Source organism: Ambystoma mexicanum, chromosome 2p (assembly GCF_040938575.1).
Source record: "Ambystoma mexicanum isolate Mex_15411 chromosome 2p, UKY_AmexF1_1, whole genome shotgun sequence".
In the NCBI taxonomy this organism is placed as follows: domain Eukaryota; kingdom Metazoa; phylum Chordata; class Amphibia; order Caudata; family Ambystomatidae; genus Ambystoma; species Ambystoma mexicanum.
Window position 1 is genome coordinate 1,456,985,276 of NC_090923.1, and position 25,989 is coordinate 1,457,011,264.

The following is a 25,989-nucleotide window of genomic DNA, read 5'->3' on the forward strand; positions in this document are numbered from 1 at the left end:
TGGATATGAGTGAGGTGGAAACGCAAATAAGAATCTGTTTTGGTTGGGTTTCAGTTTCACTATCTGTCGCTATACAGGAGTCCACATGTTCATGGCAAGTCTTGAAACTGAACTAAATGTAGATTTGTTTCAGAACTTGTAGATGGTTTGAAGCATGTGAGGCCTGAATTATTAGTATGTTCCAGGAGCAAGGTCAGGTAGATGTTAACCCATTGTGAATGTCACACACAAGTTTACAGAAGCATGGCCTGAAGGGAGTCGTGGGTTTCATTTCGACCCAGTCAGTGAGAAATGATGGGATCTAGTGCAACCCAGTTCCTCTTAATCCAATGTATTCTAATCTTTTAAGCATGACCTTTTGACTGCTGGCATCTAAAGTGGCGATGTCCAGGAGAATGAATGCACTGGGCGAGTTTACATTCACATTACCGTTTAGGGTGTCCAATCGAGAACATAGCTTGGATTCTGTTCCTCTTGTTGGTCAGAGTGCCAAATGCTGCTACAGGAAAGGAGCGCACAAACTATTCCCTAACCTCTGCATTTGCAACATCAATCAGTGCTCAATTCGTTGAAAGATTGAGCAACGTGAACTTTGCTCATCGTGGACGGAGAGAGCAAAACTATTCATTGCTGACCGGGATGGTTTCTTTATTATAAATGATTATAATCCTAGGAAATAGACTGGTGACTATGCAACTATGCCCCAACAGCAAGTTATAGAGAAAATGTAGGTACAGTAAAAAAATTTTTTAAAAAGTTTCCAATCCACCCATGTTCCCATTTAATTTTAGAAGGATTTTCAAAAACTCACAACTGGTTTCAATGATCTTTATTTCACAAAAACACACATTGATCGTACTGTCTGACAAATTCACAGACTACATAAATTATTTGCACTCTTTTCTGAAGGTACTGAATGGAAGACAGACATTGGATGAGATTTGGAAGATGTGTTTCTGCATGATTAGAAACAAAGCCAAAAACGGACACGCATATAATGTGTTCAAAAGAACACACAATAGTGGAACATTCATGTAAATATGAATGCTAAATGACCCAAAGATCACACTGTGCACTCCAGGATGTGGTCAGAAAAGAAGCACTGTTATAGGAGGCATTGCCCACCAAAACGAGCCCCTCTTGTTACTGTGGTGCGACAGTCCCATTTGTAGCTAAGGCAGCAACACATTTGAAATAAAGGTTGGTTTCCTTTTTGTTGCCAATGAGGGACTGAACACTTAATTGTTCAGATATCCATGGATAAGTACAATCTTGTAATCTATGAAGTCTAGTTGAGCAAACGTATACCCTTTCCGTTTGCAGGAGGAACAAATGGAAAGAATTAAAGGAATAAGGGAAGACCATTCCTAAAACCCAAACGCACCTGGCATTAGCTTATCTGCCTATAGCTTGACCATGCTCCTTTATGGAATGTGCAAAGTTCAAAAGTTACTGACATATTAATGTAAAACTCATTCCCTTTAACTGGACCCTTCAACTTCATGCAACGGTCAAAATCCCAAATAAATTAAATACAACACAGTTATTGGCCCAATTTGGCTAGCCCATACACGGAGTCTCAGCCTGGAAGTCTGTGCGACAACAGGGATACCTACTGGAGCACATGCCACCTCCTACACTGGAACGAGGATACCACTCCGGCAAACACAGGCTAGATAGGCAATTCTACAGCTACATTCTCGTTTCACAATCTTTGAACATGAAATGCTTCTGCAAAGTCTGCCAAGAGTACACAGGAGTTGGCGTGTTGAACTTGACGCTCGTTCTGATTAATGCATATAAGCCTCAGTAAGGCCTGTAGTTCCAGTAACTGGAGAATACCGAGATCTAAAATGAAAAGCACAGTGTTAGACCCATAGACAACCATCCATTACTGTAGACACGTTTACATTGGAATCATCGTTAGAGTTGAATTATAAAATACATTACATTTTGTGGCTTAGAACATTACTAGAATTTTCAACATTGAACAATCAAAGTCCATAGAAATGTTAAATGCAATAATGAGATGGGGAGCATGGTCCTATTCCAGCCTCACAACCTGGATGTAAAGCGTGGGTAGCCCCCCTCTGCAAGCATAGCCTCAATATCAACAATGACTCTGGCCACGCCCTGAAAAACACAAAGCTCCCAGGTCTAAGCTAACCAGTGGCATCTCTTATACCTCCAGCTTATCTCCATCAACACTGTCCAAAGAAGTATGCCTTATATATTTTGCCCAAGCTACATGAAAGTTTGGAAGCACCCAGGACATCCTGCTGCAACAGCTACACATTATCTTCATAAAATAATAGACCCCAAAGTAACTCATATGTACAGGATACAACAGCAATGGTAGTGGTAGTGAAACAGGTGGACTACTGTCCACTGTGGAAGGACGAAGCCAGACATCATTGTCTGCACAAAATCAAAGTAACTTTATTGCACACACATACTGCAGTGGAATATAGTCCGCTTAGGAAACTTGCTTAATTCTCCTCGGTTCTCGCTCCTGGCTTCGCAATCTGTAATACGGGTGATTCCTCTGGCCAGCCTTGCTAGTCTTCATAGGCCCAACGATAGACTTCTCCTCCCAGTTTTTCGCCTCGAAGAACCTCCTGCAGAGAAGAGGGTGGTTTCTCATCATGCTAGGACTGACTACGGGTTTTGTAGGGGGAGGTGGTACAGCGGACCAATCACAGCCGTTCTTGTACATGGCCCTCCGCACACCCTTCGTAGCTCCGCACCATTTCACCCTTTTCACGGGTTGCCATACTGCCTTGCTGTAATGAGGGTTTTTGGCGAGGAGTCGAGACCTCCGGACGCCATGTCTTGATGAACCATATGTGCATGTGGAAGCACAAGCAGGCAAGTGTTTGCCTGCAGTGCTGGATAAGGAGCTTTTGGCCCTCTTCGAAAACAGCAATGGAGTGCGAGTCCCCTTGCTACGAATTGGAAGGAGAATCCCGGTAAAGTCCCACTCCCTCAAAAATCCCTGGGTGAGGCAGTACTTCAACAGGTTCAAGAGTGGCCCTCTTGACGACATCCCCCCCATACTCCTGGATTGCACCGTGCGCCCATGATGACATGGACAGTGTCACAACCCCTCCCGCCCCCACACAGGATCCAGCCGTTTGGGCCGATCAACACTCCTAGACTAGTAGCCCGCAACGAGCTGGAAAGCAGCAGGCTTGTGAATCGTTCCGAATGTAAATGGCTGCAGAGTGAGGAACCATCATAAGACACGCTGGTTGGAATCCTTCTGGACTGCCCACCACTGCACAGGAGCATGATCAGTAAAAATAGTGACGGATCGCCCAAGGAGATAATACAGCAGAGACTCTACAGCCCACTTGATCACAAGGCATTCCTTCTCGATCGTTGAGTAAGGCAATTCAAGCAGCAATAGTTTTCGGCTCACAAAGGCCATGGCGTACAGGTCGTCATCGGTTCTCGGATAGCACAGCACCCAAACCGGTGCCAGAGACATCAGTCTGTAGAAAGAACTGTTGTGAAAGTCTGGGCAACAAAGCACTGGAAGAGCAGATATGATGGTTTTTAATTTCTGGAAGGCTTAAAGTGCTGCCACATCAGTGAGTAGCACCCCCGAGTGAGATGCCTTGAGGGCATCAGTGACGGGTGCGGCCAAACTTGAAAAGGAAGGAATAAAGCATCATTAATATCCTACAAAACCAATGAACTCTCTACTACTTTTTGTTGGTTGGAAAAGGCAACTTCAGGATAACCTCCACTTGTCAATTTGTGGTCTGATCACTCCGCCCCCAACCAAGTAACCAAGATAGCGGGACTGGCTAGCTCACATGGCGTTATTTTTTTTAAGATTAATGCATAGGTCGGTCGCCTCCAAAGCGGAGACAATACATTTGAGGCGTTCCAGATATTCCATCCAGCTCCCACTGAAAACAACAATGCCAAGGTAAGCTGAGCTGTAAGCTGAGTGAGGCATTAGTTTGCGATCCATTAGGGATGGAAATGTGGCGGGAGCTCCGTGTAGTCCATGGGGAAAGACTGAACTGATACAACCCATGAGGTAGCGAATACCGTTTTGTACTTGTCCTATTTACACAGCGGGATCTGCCAGTTACCCTTTGTAAGATCAATGGTACTTGGGTATACTGCAGGTCCCAGTCTTTACAGTAGATAGTCGATTCGTGGCATTGGATATGCCTGGTAAAATGATATTGCATTCAACTGTCTTAAGTCCATACAGAATCTGGTTGACCTGTCAGGTTTGGGTACCAGAACTATTGGCGAGGACCACGGGCTTGTCGAGGGATCAATGATGCCCAAACGCAGCATCTCTCCTACCTCCTTCTCGGTTCCATCTCTTTGCTTCCGGGATTCTCTAAGGACGTACCCTTACGATGCGGTCTGGAAGGGTGTCAATTGAATGTTCCACCAACGTGGTTCTTCCGGGGAAGTTACAGAAGACATGAGCAAAGGGGTAAGAGTTGCTAGGATTTCTTCTCGCTCCTTAGAGTTCAGGGAAGATCCCCACTGGACGATTCGTAGGTCAGACGGCACTTTTTGTGGTAGCTCCTCTTCCATTCCCAGCTCGGAATACATGGACTGGACAGGGTCTGGTTCCTTCGACTCCTTGAGTAGATTTATATGATAGTTCTCCCCGTCACGGCTCTCCGGTTGACGTACCATATAGTTGACTGGCCCTAGCACTGCGGTGATAGTATAGGGACCCACCCATTGGGCTAAAATTTTGTTGTGGCTGGTAGGCAGTAAAACAAGCACTTTATCACCAACCTGAAAGGTCCGCAAATGGCTTCGCCAGTTGCAGTATTCTTCCTGGGTTCGTTGTGCCCGACTCAGGTTATCGTGGGCCAACGATCGAAGTTTGGTCAGGTGGCACCTTAACTCCAGAATGTAGCCTGTTAACTGTTGTTCTTCCTGATTCTCCCACTCTTCCCGGACGATGTTGAGGAGCGTTCAGGGTTTGTAACCAAACAGTAACTCGAACAGCGAAAATCCAGTGGACGACTGGGGTGTGTCGAGCAATATGCAATCCCAGTTTGCACCTGACTTTCTTCAAGATCTGTTTTATTATATCGTTCTACCAATCCACCAGTCAGGGGATGGTAGACTGACGTTCTGATCTGTTTGATCCTCAGTTGTTCACATACTGATTTCATGACCGCCTGTCCCTGATCAGGGACGATTTCACTGGGTGTGCGAACCCTGGCAAAGAAAAGAACCAGGAAGTTGCATACATGGGTTGTGCTGGTTCTCCGTATAGGGAAGGCTTCTGGGTAGCGTGTTGCATAGTCGACTACTACCAGGGGGTATTGATAGCCATGGCTGGTAGGTTCTAGAGGTCCTACGATGTTCATACTGATCTGCAAGGAAGGGTTCTTTAATTGTAGGCATCCTTTGCATGGGAGCCCGAGGTATGTATGGGCTGGTCTTGTCAGGTAGGGCACTCTTAGCAATACGGGCTTATGCCCAGATATATCCCCGGCTAGTAGAACATTTTCAAGATTTTCTCTTGTGTTTTTCAGTACCCATATGTCGGTTCTTTATAGGCTTTCTCATTTTGGGGTAACTCCGTTCTACATCGGAAAAAGGGGCTTTGCCCAACCACTCCAGGTCCTTGACACACTTGCTAAACTAAGGAAGATCCATTCCCAATAGGATGGGAGACATCAGCGAAGGCATTATGGCAACTCGCGCATCGGAACTGGTGTTTACTTTTGCATTCACTGCTTTAAAGTGATAAGACTTAACGTCCCCATGCACGCATTTAATCAGGATTAGTGAAACAGCATTTCCCCCCCGCCCCCCCAACTTACTTCCAGCCGGATTGCGGTTTGATGGCTGCCGCTGTCAAGGAGCCTGTGACCGTCTTCCATCAATCGATACATCTACCAGGTAGGACCCCCTTCGCCGTCTATATTCCTGGGTTTGTAGCACTCCAACCTCCATAGGTTCAGGTTTTCAGGGACAAAAGCGGGCAATGTGTCCCCATTCGCCACAATCGAATCATTGGGGTTGCTTGGGAGCACTGGCCCAGCGTAGATTTCTCCCTTCTACTATTTTAGGTTTTGGCTTCATTAAGAGGGGGCTTGGAGTCCTGTGGCCTTGGGATACACTGCAGCTGAGCTACACTGGTTTGGCGGAGCCAGCTTTTTGGTAGGATGAGGCCATGTCAATGGCTTCGGCCAAGGACAGCCAGTGATGTTGCCTAACCCAATGTTGCATGGCTCCAGGCAAAGCTTCAATTAATTGTTCCAATTGCACCTTCTCCATTATCTCAGCCATAGTGCCGCCACTAGGATTCAGCCACTTATCTGTAAAGTCCTATATCCGGTAGTACAGGGTCTTGAGGTTTCCCCGGGCCGTAATTTTGTGTCTCTCAACTGGAGCCGGTAGGCCTCATCATCCATGCCGAGATGCTGCAGGATGGTTCTTTTGATTTCGGCGTAGGTGGTGCCCCTGAGGGGTTGGCAGCCTGCTAAGCTCCCTGCATGGCCCTTGTCAGGAGTGGGGCTATGCAATGTCCCCAGCAGTCTACATACAGGCCACTGGGCATTCCGGGCGACCCTCTCGAAATTGGTGAAGGGTCTTCCCCGGACAGGTATTTCTGGAGCACTGATGTTGGGACTACTGGGGTCCTCTGGGATGCTACCGTGCCATCAGTAATTTGTTTTAAAGTCTCTTGGTTTTTGTTCCTGGGTAGCGGCCTGGATCTGGAAGGCCTCGCGTTCTGCCTGTGCCTGATGAGTTTGTACTTGCCGGAGCTGCTGACCCTCAGCAGGTGTTTTTATGACTCCCTCCATCACTGCGTCTTGGAATCCCACATCTGCCACCACTTTGTGAAAGGACGAGGCCAGACAGTGTTGTCTGAACAAAAACAAAGTAACTTTATTGCACACAGATACTGCAGTAGAATATAGTCCGCTTAGGAAACTTGCTTCAGTTTTCGCTCCTGGCTTCACCATCTGTAGTACGGGCGATTTCTCTGGCCAGGCTTGCTAGTCTTCTTAGGGCCAACGATAGACATCTCCTCCCAGTCTTTTGCCTCGAAGAAACTCCGGCAGAGAAGAGAACGGTTTCTCATCAGGCTAGGATTGATTACAGGTTTTGTAGGGGGAGGTAGTACAGTGGACCAATCACAGCCGTTCTTGTACACGGCCCTCCGCACACCCCTAGTAGCCCCGCCCCCTTTCGCCCTTGTTGAGGTTGCCATACTGCCTTGCTGTGATGAGGGTTTTTGTCAAGGAGTCAAGACCTCTGGACACCATGGGCCTCATTACAAGTGAGGCGGAACGGGTTAACGGGACCCGCTAAAGGAGACGGACCCGTTAAACCCGTTCTGCCTCATTACAAGCTCCCCTCTCGGGACCCGGTAAGTAACACCTGGTCAAACCAGGCGTGCTTACAGGGTCCCGCGAGGGGAAGAGGGAGCAAACAACGGGCCGCTCATAATCGGCCCGTTGTTTGCTCCCTCCCCCATTCCCATTCAGCCCTATGGGGGCTGAAATGGGAATGGGGAAGGTCCAGGCCCGGGTTCCTGGAGGGAGGAATTACCGGGCCCTCCGAACTCTGAATGGCCCGGTAATTCCCCATTCTGGGAACCCGGACCCGATTTTGGTGGCAGCCATGCCGCCAATAGCGGCATGGCTACTGCCAAAATTGTACTGAGACCCCATGTCTTGATGAACCATATGCACGTGTGGAAGCACAAGCGGGTAAGTGTTTGCTTGCAATGCCGGATAAGGAGCTTTTTGATCATCTTCGCAAACGGCAATGGAGTGCGAGTCCCTTGGCCCAAATTGGATGGAGAATCCCAGTAAAGTCCCACTCCCTCGAAAATAACTGGGTGAGACAGTACTTAGACAGGGTCAAGAGCAGCCCCCTTGACGGCATCCCCCATACGCCCGGGATGCACTGTGACATGGATAGGGTCACATCCACATTAATATTCAAGTCACCATGGAAGTGGGGGCCAAATATAAAAGATGAACCACAAGGGGTGTAGTCCACATGACAGAAATGTTCTCAAACACTCACCCAACTCCACATTTGGTACACAGGAGATTAATTATGAAATTGGGCGAGGTGCATTAACAGATTTTCTGTGTACAGAGAAATGTTTTCAACAGATACAAGGGACAAGTATGGGTGCCACATTTGCAACAGCTATAGTAAATCGAAATAACTTTAGCCATAATTTGAACAAAATCACCAAAGTTATAATGTAAAACAATAGGTACAAATACGTAATTACATTTTACTTGTTTTTATCCACAATGCGTTAAGATGGCCTTACCATATGGTTATTTTCTCTAGAGTCAGAGAAACGCTTCATACCATGATTGAGAGACATGCACTAGATCTGTCTCAATGCCTAAGAGAGGGATTTGCCGGGCACAAAAGAGCAATAAATACACCAAGGCCCATGTGTCTAGGAAAGACATAAGAAGCAAGAAGGTTGCCTAGTTTGCATCACAACATTAAGATGACAGAAGAATTGACAGAATCAAAAAGAAATAACACCATTTGCCTTCAATCTTTATTGATTGGGCATTTATAATGCACCTATACATGTGTTTTAATGGAAGAACAAACCTGAAATGTGTAAATATATGAAAATAGGCACCCACACTCTTACAAAACTGCGGAGTGTTTGATGAATGCAAGGCCATTACACATGTGGTAAATGTGTGGCATTTTTAAACATAGTTAAATATTTTACTCAGAATTTCCATTGGAAACCAAGAGGAAATACTATCAGCAATAGTAGCAATGTAATACAGATAAGGTGCCCTTGTAATCCAATTTACGTAGGGTTAGACCAACGTCCATATTAAGCAACAGGTTTCAGAATATCGATGCGTTTGTAAGGAAATCAAAGCGACCCCCAGTTCAACATCAACAGGAGCATATAGGAAACCAGATTTGTTTTATTTTACAGCAAGCATGTGTGACCTTGGGCGTGGCTAAGGAGCCATGCAGTAGGAAGCGCTTCAGGGAGGCTCCTGCTGATCCGGCATGATCCTGGGCAATAACAGCAATACGGTGCGTTCATGCACATAAATGGATGCCAGTATGAGTAAGGAAGCCGAGCAGACAGCTGACCATGCTGGATGTCTGGAAGTGGACGATTGGCTGAGCTCGAGGGTCGGAGAGACGGAGGTCCAGTGAGTGAAACGAGGATCAAGATGGTGCATGCCGCATAACAAAGGGCTTGGCGTACTTCGACCATCGCAGCACGGCGTACCTCAGCGAGTCACTGGGGGTCGCAGTACAATGCACCGAATATTGAAGGGAAGAAGGCAGCATCACAGGAAACAGATATAAAAGGAAAAACATTTACAAATAGTTCTATATTTATTTTTATTTTATTTTGGATTTGTATAGCACACTACAACCCTTGGGCAAGAAAGCGCTGTAAGAAGATGAATGTAGGCTTCCTTCAGGGTTACAGGTGAGCGGCCCCAGTTAGATACAATTGATTAGTTACAGTACAGTACATGGTATGAAGGCGACAGAGGGCATGGAGCGCCAAACAGGTTAGAATGGAAGGCTGTCATACAAAGAGGCTGGTTTTTAGTGCCTTACGGAAGGCTACATGAGATTCGATCAATCTGATTTGGGCTGGGAGGGTTTTGCAGTATGTCGCTGCCATGGTTGGGAAGCTGGAGCCGCCAGCTCGGCATACTAAAGTCATAAAAATTAAAGGGTCCCATTGGTACAAAAGTCAGACAATGAGCTCAAGATTTGTATACCCCATAGGCAGGTACTTACAAGGTTTCAAGTACATGGGCAAAGTGCTAACTCCACATCCTACCAAGATACAATCACTATTCCCTTGGGAACACCAGTTGGCCAAGTCAATTCTGCGCAGGAGTTTCAGGTCGGAGGAATGCACTACGCCTGGCCCCGTTCTTGCACGTAGCCAGGCCAGGGCTTTGTTGCGGAGTGTCTCCCTAGGTTCATTCTTAGCTGGTCTGGGGACATTACAGATAACAAAATTCTGATTGTCCAGCACTAGGGCCTTAATGTCTTAATTCTCCGGAGGTAGCTTGTTCGAATTCCTGAGGCGCACAGTCCTTAGGTCTGTCCTTCTAGGCTATATTTTTCTGCAGAGATACCTAAAGTCACAAGCCAAGCGTCGAAGTCTTCGGAGGTGTTACAATTATTCAACTCTGTTACGAGAGATTCTTAAAGCATGGTTGTAAGGCTGGGTACTTCGTCACTAGGGAATTGCATTCTGGTTGCCACATATTCCCAATATCATGATCACTGACTCTTGATCAAGGATCTTTCCTCCTTGGTCTCATCCACCGGAGAGGGTAAGAGGAGGAAGCAGATGATAAAAATTGGAATGTGATCACTGTTCCTATGAGCCCTGAACTTGGTTAAAATGTGCCTTTACAGAGCTACACTGGCCAACTGCCCCCCACTGCATGGAAGAGATCCCATCAAAAGCTGCCTAAATCATCTGTAGATTTTGGGGCAATGGGAAAAATCAAATGAATCTGGGTAGAGCAGACGAGTGTATGGAGCAGACGAGTGCGTAAGATCGGAGGGGTGCTGAGAGCTTAGGGGTGTGTAGAGCGGGTGAGTGCGTAGAGCGGGAGAGAGCATAACGTGGACGAGTGCCTAGAGCGGACGGAACGGGTGAAGTATACTATATGGATGGAATGGGCGACGTATGTGGATGGAACGGGCACGACGTATGTGGATGGAACGGGGCGACGTATGTGGATGGAACGGGTGAAGTATGTAGAAGGTACTGGTGTAATATGTGAACGGTACGGGAAGTATGTGGATGGTACGGGTGAAATACGTGGATGGAGTGCATAAAACAACTTAGAAATACACGGAATGGACGGGAGTACATGGAACAGATTCTAATGCATGGAACGATTTCAAGTGTGTGGAGCGGACTGGGGTGCGTGGAACGGACTGGAGTGTGTGGAGCGGTTTGGACTGCAGGGAACGTTTGAAAGAGCTTGTAACCCACCATTTCACATCACCACGCTTACTCTCTTCTTTACACCACCATTCAACTAGAACACAGAGATACTATGACACCATTCGGTATAGCGGTTCTCATACCAACATCTGCCTCCTACTCCCCATCACTCTAAACACTGCTGGTTACACACCCCCCCCAGCTAGGCGTTCTCAGGCCTAACGCAGCCACAATCGTTCTGGATAAATCCTGCCAGAACGAACACATACTCTTGATCTCTCAAATACCACACCTACCGCTAAGAAGCAGCTATTACACAAATGCCACATCAGCTGCACACATATCCGGTGCACACACGCACCTTTGACTCTCTCTACTCTCTCTACTGACTTGAACTTCGGTTCCCAAGGGGGTTCAACCTACCAGCACCTTCAGACCATACCAATGGTAAATAAGGCGCTATATAAATGCAAAGTAACATAACTTCTCCGATCTGACTTGGCCGGTAGCCGACGGCGTACAAAGGACTTGCATGCATGCTGCTTGCTTCGTTGGATGGTACTCCAGGAGCGCATTTCAAGGGGGCAGAGCTTCACGGGTACTTAGCCCCGCAGAAGGCATCGATTGAATGACTGGGCTAGCAGAAGACTAGACCACACCAATCGCCTGTGGCAGGTGCAACTCCTACGCAGGGGCACCGCTGGGACATCTAGTTGGCTGGGAAACAAACAGCAACATCCTGAAGGATTATGGTGTTGGCTCGTGATGAGGGCAACCCAGGGTGACCGTCAGTGAAGAAGCGAACAAAGTCCGACAAGCCGTAGCAGCAGCGGAAGGCTCCATGAGTCACAAGGAGCCAAATTAACCTGAATTGTCAAGCAGCTTCCACTGCGGTACGACCTGTGAAGTACGTTGCATAACAATAAGCATGTAACTGCTTCCACTGTGGAATAAAGAGCACAGCCCACATAATAGTCACAATAATATGACTGTTTCCACAGCAGTCCGCCTTAGGAATCTGAGCGTGGCCCAGTTAACGAGCAAGTCAGTGCACCAAAAGCTCCCAGTGTGGTCCGCCCTGCACGGCCTAATAAAAGAATAAGCGCAGCGCGTGCGGGCTGAATAACAACAATATTTGCATGATGGTGTCCATTTCGGTCCATTCAAGGATAACTGGCACGGCCTACAAAAAGGTGCTGGACTCCGCACTGAGGGTTTCCTCTGTGGTCCCGCCAGAGCCGCCTGAACGAAATCTGCAGCCAGATGCTGTTCCATGTTGGTCAGTTCCGGTAGGAGAAACAAGGGCAGTACAGCAGGTATAAACCAGAGGACTGCAAGATTTGCCATGGGAGGCAAGGAAGAGACTACACTGGGGCTCACTGAGAACTGGGGCAGGAGATCACCTCAAACATTGACAGTTCGGTCTGAATTAAAACAAAGTTGCTAGACACAAGGGCTCTGGAAAGGTCTGTATAAGCAATACAACAAGACATATGGAGAGGTGCTACCGTGTACAAATCAAGGCGGCTACGCAATGAAGAAGTGCGAACACTGACCACCTCTCTGGCTGCATAAGGGTATAGACTGAGGGCAGCGTACAGCAAACCCCCTGATAATAACAGACCGACAAGGGACACAACCAACACGCCGGGGCAGCACAATCACTGGTGCGGGGAAACAGGACAGCATCAGACCATGGTGTCTGAACCTCAAAAAAGCAAGGGGAAGCAGCTCGCTTTGGAGGAATGTACCAAAACTGCGCAGCTAGTGGATAGCCCTGCTCCAGCAACCTCAACATCTCAAAAGGAGAAGCCACTTACGGAAGGAGACCAACAGATCCTTGTGGCCATAGTGTCTCTGAAAGAGTCTCTTGAAGCTAAAACAGACACTATCAGCATAGATGTGAACATGCTGAGACAAGATGTGAGGGCGCTTGCTGAACGCACAGATACACTGGAAAAGTCGGTGGCAGAGAATACCAGTGGCCTTAAAGACACCTCAGTGGGAGTCAGTGTACTGCAACAACGTAAGGATTATTGGGCTGCCGGAAGGAGAAGAGGGGGCAAACCCGACGGAATACGTACAGCAAGAAATTGGTCCGGGCGCCTTCACCCAGGGCTTCATGGTATAAAGAGCGCTGATGAGAAAACCACCGCCTGGAGCCCCGCCGAGGCCAATAATAGCCCGGATTCTGAACTACTGAGACAGGGAAAAGATCCTGGAATACTTCCGCAAGGAGGGTACGATCCAATGCGCGTCTGCCACTAGCACACCGCACCCGGACTATAACCTACAAGCGCAAAAGCAACAGATGAACTACTTATCGATCAAGAGGAGACTACGAGTGGCTAACATGAAGTATAGGTTGCATCCGGTGAGATTGACAGTGATTCACAAGGGCCGTGCTGTTTTTTTGATAACCTTGAAGAAGCATGCAAATGTAAGGACACGCAAACTCTGCCAACCAGAGCAGAAGCTGGCCCGAGCGGCGGCGAGTAGCCACCCGCAGTTGGGTTACGATGACCACAAGGCAGCAGAAGTCGGCAGTTATGTACCTCTAGACACAAGAGTTGTTAAATGCAGGAGCCCACAGCGTGGTGCATATTTCAAAACGCACCACAGAGGAGCGTCCACATTTATTTGATCGGATACTAGCGGTTTACGTATCCGCCTATTGCACCATGCACCAGGAACTGACCCTGGAGCAGAGGCAAGAAGTGGGAAGGCCTGTACACAAAGGTTTGAGCTGGGCTAACATTGGGGTTGGGGAGGGTAAGGGGAGTTGGGGTAGTTAGACGGGGGCAGCCTATGACTCTGCACTGTATATGCTGAACTTAAACATTGAATAGTGGGTGCACGTCAGAACGCATGTGTGATGGGGAACTTAAAATGGTATCCTGGAACATCAGGGGCCTCACGAGTTACACTAAGCACAATAGAGTCATGACATACTTAAGGCGTCAGAAAATGGACATTGCGTTGTTACAAGAAACGCACCTTACAAAGGAGAAACAGAATGCCCTTGCCAAAAAATGGAGCGGCATAACAGTAGGCTCGTCATATTCTGCCTATGCTGGGGGTGTAGTGATATGGGTGGCACCGTTGGTACCTCCAAGGATGCTCGAGACATTCCAAGATGCAGAGGGCAGGATGTTGGTGTTGCGAGGTCGAGTGGAACAGAGAATTTTGTATTATTAACACATATGCACCTAACCAAGCGACAGCGGCTTATTTCCGCACGTTATAATCACCAATAGGTTCCCACAGGTACGACACATTGATATGGGGCGGGGATTTGAATTGCACACTCAACCCTACATTAGACAGGTCAAATGACAAATTAACGCATCCGGCACACGCAGCCAAGACCCTGGGCACATTGTTGCAAGCATTTAAACTCTGGGATATATGACGGAGTCTACACCCACAAGCCTGTGGATATTCGCATTACACTGCTACCCTGGACCAGCATACAAGATTGGATTATATCTTTACAGGAGAAGATACCTTAGGAGAATTTGATAGGGCAGAATATAAAGCACGGATGTTGTCAGATCATGCCCTGCTGGTGGCAACATGGCGAATCTCCCCCCCCCCCCCCGAGGGCACGTATGCCAGCGTGGAGTCCCATGAGTGAGGCTCTGAGGGATGACGCATTTCATGAACATTTAAGAGATGGTTGCAGGATTATTTTGAATACAATACTGGGAGTGTGGAGTCAGCAAGAACTTTATGGGACGCCTTTAAGGTGGTGATAAGGGGGACTGCAATCGCGAAGGCAAACTGGGTTCAAGCAGCAATATGAACGGTTAGAGGAATCTAACCAGAGAGAGAGCCCGAGAGGCTGTTGCCCTCCAGCAGGAATGCTTAGTATACTAGGACAGATTAGATAAACAATTATAGAAAATAAGTTGAAAAGCAACACGCCGAAGGGGACACCGGGACGTTTGCTAGCCTGGTTGTACAAAAGCGAATTGGAGCGTAGCATGATTCGTGCAATCACAGCTAAGAATGGAGAGATCTGTGAGACACAACAGGATATAAACACATGTTTCTATGATTTTTGTAAGACGCTATACAAGGAGGCAACGGAAACCCACAAATCCAAGATAGAACAAGTTACTTACCTGTAACTGTTGTTCTCCAGCATGGGTCTGGCATGGATTCACATGCTCATGAATATTCCCCGTCGTCAGGCTGGGAATCCTCGGTAAAGAAAAAAATCAGTTTCAGTTTTGTTTCTGAACTGTCTTTCTACTAGTAACCAATCACTGGTGTCTGGGTCACACTGCCCCTAGCCAATGACTGCCCTCTACATAAGCCCCTTCTCTGGCAGCCATCTTCAGATTTGGTAGCACGTAAAGTGGCAGTAGGACCAAGAGAAGAGCCGCAGAGGGGTAGGAGGGAGGGTTCGCATGTGAATCCATGCCAGACCCATGCTGGAGAACAACAGTTACAGGTAAGTAACTTGTTCCTTCTCCAGCATGGGGTCTGGCATGGATTCACATGCTCATGAATACAAGAATACATAGCAGTACACACATGCACAACCACGGGAGGTGGCAAGGCTCAACATTAAGCATTTCAACAGCTCAACATTAAGCATCCCTTACCTGCTCACCAGGCTCACCTTCAAGCGTACAGGTTGCGCAGCACTGCTAGGCCGACTCTGGACTCCTCACTGGAATCCCGGTCGATGCAGTAGAATCTTGTGAAGGAGAGCGTAGACCTCCACGTAGCAGCCCTGCAGATGTCCAGCAGGGGCACGCCAGACAAGAACGCTGTGGTAGCAGCGATCGCTCTGGTCGAATGGGCTCTCTGACAGACAGCCAAGGGTCGGTTTGCCAACCGGTGACAGTGCATGATGCAGCCGGAGAGCCATCTGGAAATGGAAGCCTTCGAGAGGGCCTTCCCTTAGTTCACAGGTCCAAAGTTCACGAACAGCTGTGATGTCTTCCGAAGATTCTTTGTGCAGTCCACGTTCAGCGACCCTGGGTCGTGGTGGAGGATGGCGCCTCCTTCCCTGGCGAGAAGATCCGCGTCCGTCGGCAGTTTGACTGGTGGGGACGCTGACATGTCCAGAAGGTCCGGGAACCAAATCTGCCTCGGCCACGCAGGTGCGACGAGGATCGTCCTGAACTGGGACCGTCTGAGTGGACTGATGAGTCGCAGCAGCAACGGCAATTGTGGGAACGCATACAGGAACAGGCCGTCCCAGGGGAATGAGAAGGCATCGCCCATGCTCCCCGGCTGAGGAAACCTGCCGGTGAACCTCGAGCAATTGGCGTTCGTCGCCGTCATGAATAGGTCGATCTGGGGATTGCCCCATCATCGGAATAGGAGATCCACTTGATCTTGCCGCAGCTCCCACTCATGGCATGAGCGCAGCTCCCTGCTGAAAGAGTCTGCTATGGTGTTCTTGATTCCTCCCAGATGGAAGGGTACCAGAAACATCCCTTGGGCGATGGCCCAGTGCCACAGGCCCTGCACTTCCTTGGATAGGGCTAGGAATCTGGTGCCCCCCTGCTTCCGGATGTAGAACATCGTGGTGGTGTTGTCTGTGAAAGTCCTTACCACCTTGCCCTTGAGGGACGGAAGGAACGACCCGAGGGCCCAGAACACGGCTCGGAGCTCCAGGACATTGATGTGTAGTGACCTCTCCTCCAGGAGCCAAAGGTCTCTTGCGTGGAGATCTCCAGTGTGCGCGCCCCATCTCTCCAGGGAGGTGTCCATCGTCACGGTTTCCTGATGTGCCCGGGTCTGGAAGTCCATGCCCGCCGCCAGATGCGCGCGGGTGCCCCACCACCCGATCGCTTGGCGGAAAGTCTCGTTGAGTGAGATCCTGTCTTCGAAGCTGCCCGCCGCTTGCATCCAACGGGCGGCAAGGAACACCTACAGAGGTCGCATCCGCAAAACGCAGTAAAAGCTCGAGAGCTACAGCACGAGGACTCCCAACACTTGAACGTGCGGTAAAAATCTAAAGACGGCTGCCAGAGGAGGGGCTTAGGTAGGGGGCAGTCATTGGCTAGGGGCAGTGTGACCCAGAGACCAGTGATTGGTTACTAGTAGAAAGAGTTCAGAAATGAAACAAACTGATTTTTTCTTTTCTGAGGATTCCCAGCCTGACGACGAGGAATATTCATGAGCATGTGAATCCATGCCAGACCCCATGCTTAGGGGGTTGTCGACAGGTATGGCTCCAGGTTCGGACGGTCTACCAAGTGACTTCTACAAGGAATTCCTGGTGGAGATCACGCCCACATGGTTGGCCATGCTGAATGAAGCATTAGATAATGGAGTCTTGCCACTGTCATTAAGAGTCAATTATAGTCCTGTTACTGAAGCCTAACAAACCCCATCCCGAATGCAGCTCGGACAGACCCCTCTCGCTGCTTAACCAAGATGGGACAATACTGACGGCTCTGATGGCTAACAGGTTGAAGCCAGTAATTCATAAACTCATATCCAGATCAGTCAGTTTACAGGAATATCACTTGTAACTTAAGATGCTTGCACCAGGTCATCGACCAAACCCAAGACAGCACTCAGCTTATGGTAGGGACCTTGCTTGATGCAGTCAAGGCATTTGACTCTGTCAGATGGTCTTGGCTACTAGCTGTGTTGAAGAGTTAAGGGATAGGCCCGACATATATCAAGTGGGTTAAGCTACTATACACTGAGCCAGTAGCAAGAGACAAGATAGGCTCCACTATATTGATGGGAAGGCAAACCTATTGATAATTTCGGGCGCTGGGAGGATTCAATGATCCATGAATATAGCCGATTTGCTAGAGATTTAGGTTCATCATCAGGTCCGAGGAGTCTTAGTTGTCTTAGTCATTTATTGTTTTATTATTGTCAAAAAAACCAATACCAGCACAATTTCAAAACATTAAGTTGGGCAGAAATTGCCAGTTTTGTTCAACATAGGTGAGTGCACACAGCCGACGCGCGTGTTAGACAACTAAGACTCCTCGGACCTGATGATGAACCTAAATCTCTAGCAAATCAGCTATATTCATGGATCATTGAATCCTCCCAGCGCCCGAAATTATCCAGAAGTTTGCCTTCCCATCAATTCATTCAGCCTTTGGGAACCCCGGAGTTGGTCCCCAGACAAACCAAGAGTAAGGCTCCGGGCCAACATACAATTACCTCACAAACAAGGTGCGCGGTAGACTGGGAGTCCCGACCTAGATAACTCCACCTAGGCTCCACTATATCACAGCAATGGGGGTTAAGCAAAGTCACTAGAGGCAAGGCTGCCCCGGTCCCCTATGTTATTTATATTGGCCTTGGAGCCACAGGCGGTTTATCTACAGAAACAATACCATGAGGCCGGCATTAGTATAGGAGGCAACACACCTAATCTCCTTGTATGCGGATGACATGCTCCTTTACTTACAAAAACCAGAGACCAATTTACAGTACATATTGGATGTACTTGAGCGCTATGCAGACCTTTCTGGGATTGCAGTAAATGCACAGAAGTAGAGTTTGTTCCCCCCCCCCCGGCACCCTCCCAGCCCGCTCCGTTGAGAGCAGCACTGGGGGTTGTAAGCAGGCAGGACGGCTGCAGCAAGGCTGAGATGCAAAGTGTGCACAGGGAGCAGGGTAGGGCGGTCAAGAGTCTTGCGGCTCTCCGCTGTCAGTGGCGTACAAACAGCTTGCCCAAGAGATACCTCCACGTATCCGAGAAAGCCCAAAGACGATACAGGAATCCACGCTGCAATATCCAGCAGGTAGCCGGCCCCTCTACTCAGCCTCCGGTGCAGGCAAATTCAGAGGGGAAGGCGGGATTTCGTGAGCCGCAGTGGGCCAGCCCCTCTACTCAGCCTCCGGTGCAGGCAAATTCAGGAGGGGAAGGCGGGATTTCGGAAGCCGCAGTGGGAGGTGCGCGGGCTTCAGAGTCTCAAACACACAGCCGGTCGCCGCACCACACTGGGGCCACCAATTGATCTGGAACTGCAGCAGGCGGTGCCCCATAGCTTTGGAGCTCACATGAAGTATTTTCAGGGCTGAGGGAGGGACGGGAATGCCACCAAAAGAGATCATTTTCTTTGCTTGGCGCAGAGCTATGCAGCTAAGCAGCCATTTTCCAGGCTGCTCAACACAGCCCCCGAGAAATCCATCTTAACATCCACAACAAACCTCAAGTACTTCCTGCGTTTCCAATGAATAGGCACAGGGAAGTTGGTATCCTGAAAGTTCTGAAACCAGAAACCCCAAACCGTTCTGCAGATCGAGAGCTTGGGGGATCTGGGTGGCAATTTACCAAAACTGTGACAAAAAAAAGTTGCCCATACCCAATACAAATACAGCACCTATGAATTGAACCAAAACTCAAATTACAGCAAATAAGTGGAGAGGGGATACCCCCATTCCCCTTGTTCATTGTAATGTGAATCGGCGGTTGCAGGGGGTGTCCCCCCACTATCCATTACATGGATAACAGGGGACGATAAAGTAAAAAAATAAAATAAACATAATTTTTTTTTAAAAGGAGGACCTTGCGGCACAAATTCTGAGCCACGTTAGTGGAATGGAACCGACATTGCAGGGACAAAAGGAGTCGCCGAAAAGATAAGTAGGAAGGTGAGACGGGTTGGGGAAGCGGGCAAAAGTTATCTATGTGATTGCTGCACTGCACCATAATAGAAGTCAGCATTTTATTAGTCGACATTATGGGCCTCGCAGTGATCACATAGATCCGATCTGGGATAGAGATACCATCTTGAATTTGCCCTTTCGCAGGTACAAATTCAGAAAACTCAGATCATGTATTGGGTGCCAGCCCCAGTCTTTCTTCAGAAATAGAAGAGTACCACCTTTTGCCTCATTCTAAGTGTGGAACCTGTTCTATTGTCTCTTCAAGAGAAGCGGTCAGACACATCCAAGAAGATGGGGTCCAGAGTCAAGGCGGTGGCATAAGGAAAGGTGATGATGAATTAAAGGGAGGCAGTGACCCTGCTGAACAACTTGTAAGGCATAAGCATCAGACGTAGTTGAGACCATTCACTGCCGTACAAGGAAATTCTCCCTCACACAGGGTATTTGAAGAATTCCACAAAGGTTTAGCACCCGTGGTGGCCCAGGACAGTGGCCACTGCTGTTCCGCTCTAGGCGTACCTCTGCCTTTTCCACTCAGAAGGTTTCTGCTCTTGTAGTGTCCCATGTGCTGCCTGACCTCTTCCACGGGGAGGCCTAGGAGGCAGAGATGTGAAAGCCCCAAACCCTTGCAGATTGCATTTTACTGCACCGCCAAGTCCAAAGTTTTTGCAGTCATCTTGGAGGACTGGAACCTGTAGGGTGCAGTTGGCCTTGGCCCAAAACAGGTCCTGTGCATCGAAGGGCATATCGCATATCTTTACCTGTAAATCCATGAGCAATGTCGGTGGTGCTTAGATTCATGGCCATGGAGCTGCCCCCCCTTCCCTCCTCCCGTTCCCCCCGGTCTGACGTGTAAAGACCAGAGTTTAGGATCGGGCAAGGAAGCCTCCCTGGCATCATGTACTAACACCAGAAAACCCATCAAGCCGCTTACTTTCTCTGGTCAGGTAGAAGAGAAGAAAAGGTGGATTTTTTCAAACGTGCAGTCGTTACCTGAACCATGACACTTTCAGAGGAGGCAAGGGTGGATGAAAAAGCTGGACAATGCTTTGCCAGGTACAGGTCAACTGTGGGTCTAGATGTAAGCCTTTTCCACACTTATAGCACTGGAGCTTTCACATCTACATTGAATTGTGGAAAGGTCGTCTTCTTAGGCCCTTTGTCCAGAAGGTCTGCTAGTTCAAACTGGACCTTTGGTCTGGACGGAGCTGATAACCTGAGTTTTTAGCAACCATGGTCCTCAACATCTGGAAGGATGCCCGAGGTCTGCCTGGAGTCTGATATAGAAGGATATCCAGCTCAGGCCTTTTGGCCCTACTGAAGGTCTGAGGCCAGGACTTGGGTGTCTTTAGCAGCTACATAAAATGTCTCTGGGAAGTCGCTTTTCTCTCTGGAGTCTATAGGTTCCATTCAAAAGGGTATGATTTTGCCTTCCTTATCTTAAATCTGTCTAATTTCCATCATAAACAGCCTCATTTGAAGAGGGGGTGTGCTCTAGAGGTGCTCTGGTGACAATGACGAGGACCTAGTCACCCTTGGGGTCCAGAGTCAAGCCTGTAGCTGTTTAGCAGTGTTCCCAAGCCAGTGTGTGGTAATGCAATGGATCCCACAGAAGCCAGTGGCGGCGCTGTATGCTTGGAGAAGATATCCAGCGTCGTCAAGTGGCTGCTTTGCCACTCCTCAAGGGTGGAAGTTTGGGTGGGAAATGGTACCAGCACCCCCGCTTAAGTCTCAGGAGCAATAATGACTCCTCCCTTGAGGACAAAGAAGAATGACGGCGGGAAGCAAATGATAATTATGTGTTATTTATGTACCACCATCGCCAAAGCACTACACAGGGAACACATTTACAAACAATATCACCCAACCAATGTTGGTAATCATTTATCGCCCTCGGAAGGATGAAAGGCAGCGTTGCCTTGTCAGGATTCGAACCTGCAGATCACACATAGATCGGAGCAGCAAGTGTTCAACCTGCTGAGCTATCATACTAAGCAGAAAGAACCACCAGGTGAGTGAGACCACTTGTGAGGATGCTTCTGGTCTTTCTTCACAAAAGACCTGTCCTCAGATAGGAACTCTGTGCCGCGCAAAGTCATCCGAAACAGTGCACCCTCATCAGATTCCTTGTGGAGGTAGGTGAAGAGTTTGGCAGCAATTTAGCAGAGGACCTTGGGATGCAGTGAGTGGCACAACCCTCTATCGTTGATGCGCCTCTCCCCTGCACCCCACACCCAAGTAGTACAAACATATGCGACTGGAATCTGACATCAGTCGCAATCCACACACGGTTTGAAACCCGGGGCCTTACCAGGTGTGGGCATTTAACAAAATAGCTTATTCCTAAATCCGGCAAGTTGCGTGTAGAGGCGTTAGCCAAAGCTCCACTGTGCCACCTGCTGGCAGAAAAGTTTTTGAAGATAAGCTGTACTGCGGATACGATAGCATAAATAAAGAATCAGTGAGAGGAAGAAATACATTAGAAAAAAAAGGTACAATCTTTGTTGCAGCACCCAGCTTGACTGTAGAGCAATACACCACAAAAAAAGCTTGAGATCAATGATCAACTATAAGTTAAAAAATATATCTTCCTAAAATTCAGGGAAATTGCAAAGTAAGGAGGTCCATTAAGAGGGTACTCTGCACAGAAATTTTAGGGATATGCAAGCACGACTCCGGATGAATAAAAAGCCATTTTAAATTAAATTACAAAGAAGTTTCTGAAACAATTGCAATTGTGTTGATCTGCATAATCAAGCACTTCCTCCTGTCTAGGACTCCTGAACAGTGGGACAGGCCCCAGTGATCTTACATACTGATGGATTACTCCCTCTTCGCAGGGCTCCCTGCTGTTCACCTTGTCCCCACGCAAAGCGGCCCACCACGCCATGGCTTGCCTCATCATCAGCTCTAGGAAATTTTAGCTCATCACCCTCACCTTGCACCTATTAAACTGGCTCCCCATCCCAGCTAGCATCTGGTTTAGAACCGCATACCTCAACTACAAGGCAACCAAGGCTGGTATGCCATCAGACGTCACATGGTCTTCTCGCAGTAAGACCTACAGACTGGAAACCAGAGGTGCTTGCAAGGAGAAAACTAGGAAACGGTCCTTGACATGCTAAGTTCAGACCTTTAACTCCAACCAGGACTGCCTCAAGTATCTTTCAGTTTAGAAAAGAACTGAAGACCTGGATCTTCCAGCACCTTGGTGACCTAGATTCCGGCTATCTTGTGCACGCCCCCCCCCATCCGTATATTGTACAGTGATAATTGTTAATAATGTGGACTTGATGACTTGTTAAATTCTCGCAACCATTATTCTGCTCTGTGAACTGTACAGTGCTCCTTTACTCCAAAATTATATTTGCACTACAAACATAGGTAATAATTGGCAGATGCAGTAAATCCCTGTAAAAGCGATTGGATTGATGAAAGAATCAAAGTGTTGAACTATTGACATCAAACAAGAAGCTTCACAATTTAACTGGGCTGGATTCACAGTCTACCAAAGTAGACTGATTGTATGCCTCTGAAGCCATTTCCTCCCGCACCACTTACCCGCACCTAGGCGCATGCAAAAAAATACCCTGCTGAAGTATACCTTATCTTTCATTTGCTGGCATAGCTGGAGGGCAACAGTGAAGAATACGAGAGCATCATTCAGCCAAGGAACGACACACTCCACCTTGTGGACGTGGATGACTTCAAATCTCTGACCACAGTATTCACTGCAAACAAAAAGGTACAAGACAACAGTAACTCCACTGGCAAAAGATAATGTAATGTTTCAAATAGTGCATGGATGTACTCCGTGCATAGAAACAGTTATACAAATACTCATTCAGCTCCATTTGCAGATAACTGAATGGAGTCTATCTTTGTGTAACTAACTGCTGTGAACCCAGCATGAACAGCCCATTAAAGACCATTGTCCCAAGTGGTTATAACTCTTTGGAGTCCTGCACTTGTGTATGTAAATGCTCGAAATCCTGCAAATCGTAAAGGAATAGTGCACTCAAAAATATTATATTCCCAAAAGATGGGCAATAATCAAAGACATGCATTAAACATTTTAAAGAAAGTTCCTATGTAAACTTTTGAGCAAATGAGGCTAAAAGCGTTAACATGGGAGCATCCATTTTGCCATTTTAGGCAGCCTCCTCAGCCTTTTCAGATCATGTTAAGCTCTGCCCTGGCGGCACTAAAAAAGCAGAAAAAGCCCCATACTGGGAGCTTTTGCTTACTGCAGCCAGAGCAGAGCTGTACATGAGCCGAGGAGACTGCCTTCACTTTCATTTTACGTTTTCGGTGCTCCTCAAGCCCACGCAAGCACAGAAAACGTAAAATGAAAGGCAAAAAGCAAAGGCGCTGCAATGATAAAAACAGCATTGTTGTATTTGTGATCGCCGTGGTTGGAAAACCACAGACATCAAATACAAGAATGTTGTATTTCTGACTGCGGCGGCTTTAGCTTTGAGTCTCCTGGGCTCCCCCATGTCGGGGGACCACAGGAGACAAAGCAAAAGCCGCCGCAGTCAGAAATACGTTGTTGCATTTGTAAATGCTACGGTTTTCTTTCTACGTTTCTCAGGCTCCGGGAAACGTAGAAGGAAAACCGTTGTATTTGTAAATGCTACGGTTTTCTTTCTACGTTTCTCGGGCTCCGGGAAACGTAGAAGGAAAACCGCAATATTTTTAAATACAACGTTGTATTTAGGTTTGCTGTGGCTTCAGCTTTGAGTCTCCTGGGCTCCCCCGATACGGGGAGCCCAGGAGACTCAAAGCTGAAGCCACAGCAAACATTTCTTTCTACGTTTCTCGGGCACCTCCAGCTCGGAAGAGCCAGGGAAATGTAGAAAGAAAACTGCAGCATATTTAAATACAACATTGTATTTAAGTTTGCTGTGGCTTCAGCTTTGCGTCTGCTGGGCTCCCCCGGGTCGGCGGAGACAGGGGAGCCCAGGAGACTCAAAGCTGAAGCCAAAGCAAACAAACACAATGTTATAAATGCTGCGGTTTTCCTTCAAGTTAGAAAGAAAACCGCAGCATTTATTTTGCAGTGCTTTTAAAAAGAATGAAATTCAAAGCACTTACCAGCAGCAGCTTGTGTTAATCTCTGCTCTACGGCAATGATGAAGCAAAAGCGACCTGCTGGTAGCTTTTGTTTTACAGCTGGCTGGCTTTTGCTTCATTAGTGCCACAAGGGCAGAGATTAACACAAGCACAGGAGGCTCATCCATTTCACGAAATGGATGCCTCCTAGTGCTTTAAATGTGTGACTGAGCCTCATTTGCTCAAAAGTTTACATAGGAACTTTCTTAATGAAGATTTTTTATATATATTTTTGATCATGGCCCCTCTTTTGAGCCAATAATACTTTTGAGTGCACTATTCCTTTAACCAAGTTATATAAAAATCTTTGGGTTTCCTGTATTCCAGTTCATACAACTTGGTAAGGCCTAGTCTGCCTGCACTGTGCAGATGAATGTGCAGTGGACCACAAACCCATGTAAGGCTGCTTCTGGGTGCAGAAATCTATTTACAGCCGATTCCAGAATACCTCAATACACGGGTGAAAAGGAGACACACAAAGGCAACATTTAAGGTTCCATTAAAGGATGAAACATCAAGGGAAAAGTGTATAAAGTTCCTCACAGAGCAGATGTGATCATGACTACACTGAAACCTGGTGTGGCCATTTTGTGCCTTTTGAGAAGAGGGAGGCAGCAGAGGGTGTTCAAAGCTTTTTTCTGCAAATGAAGCTCTGGCCCACTGTCATGCATGCCCTTTGAATTAGGAAGAGCGGTTAGAGGGTGACACTCTTCTGCTTGAGATTATTTACATGTAAACTCTGGAATCGGTGTGTCTCTTACAATTGTAACTCAGTGGAGTCATGTATTCAGTGTGTGTTAACAAGTCCTGCTTCAACTATGTATGCAGGTCTATCCTCAAGTCGTATTCTTCAGTTCATGCAACTCCCTACAGCCATGTCTTACTGACTATAACACACTGCATTCCTGTCTACCCATGGCTTTTTAAATCCTTGTGGTCCAGACTCACCTGTTCATTTAAAGCTTTGCAGTGCTTTGTACTGGTCTATGCAAATACTTGCAGCTATGACTTTGTTTATTAATATAGTTCGGACTGGCCTACATAGTATTCCAAAAGCACCAGCAAATGTGAAGGAGAAAGAACCATTATTTAATATGGATCTTTGGCACTGGAACAGTAGAGGGGGTTTCCAAGGTACAACCACACACACTGCAGAGATAAAGGAGGTAAACGTTTGCAGCTGGCTTCGAAGGACCCAAAATGGTACATATTGAACAATGGGTCAGGTTGATCCTTTTGGTTATAGTTTGACACTTTGGCAAAAAATTAACCTCTAGAGAGCGCCCGGTTTACATTAGTTTGGCAGACCC

At 47.7% G+C, this 25,989-nt stretch overlaps 1 protein-coding gene across 1 annotated transcript in view; it reads right to left on the bottom strand.

Moving 5' to 3' along the window:
- Window positions 1-814: 814 nt before the first annotated feature.
- Window positions 815-25,989, bottom strand: part of ROGDI (rogdi atypical leucine zipper) — a 475,356-nt gene continuing 450,181 nt past the window's right edge. The window contains exons 10-11 of the mRNA XM_069646031.1: window positions 23,169-23,295; window positions 815-1,848 (exon numbers count right to left, since the gene is read on the bottom strand). Coding sequence (XP_069502132.1) covers window positions 1,807-1,848; window positions 23,169-23,295 — 169 coding nt within the window. The 3' untranslated portion in view covers window positions 815-1,806. The remainder of the gene's footprint in view (window positions 1,849-23,168; window positions 23,296-25,989) is intronic.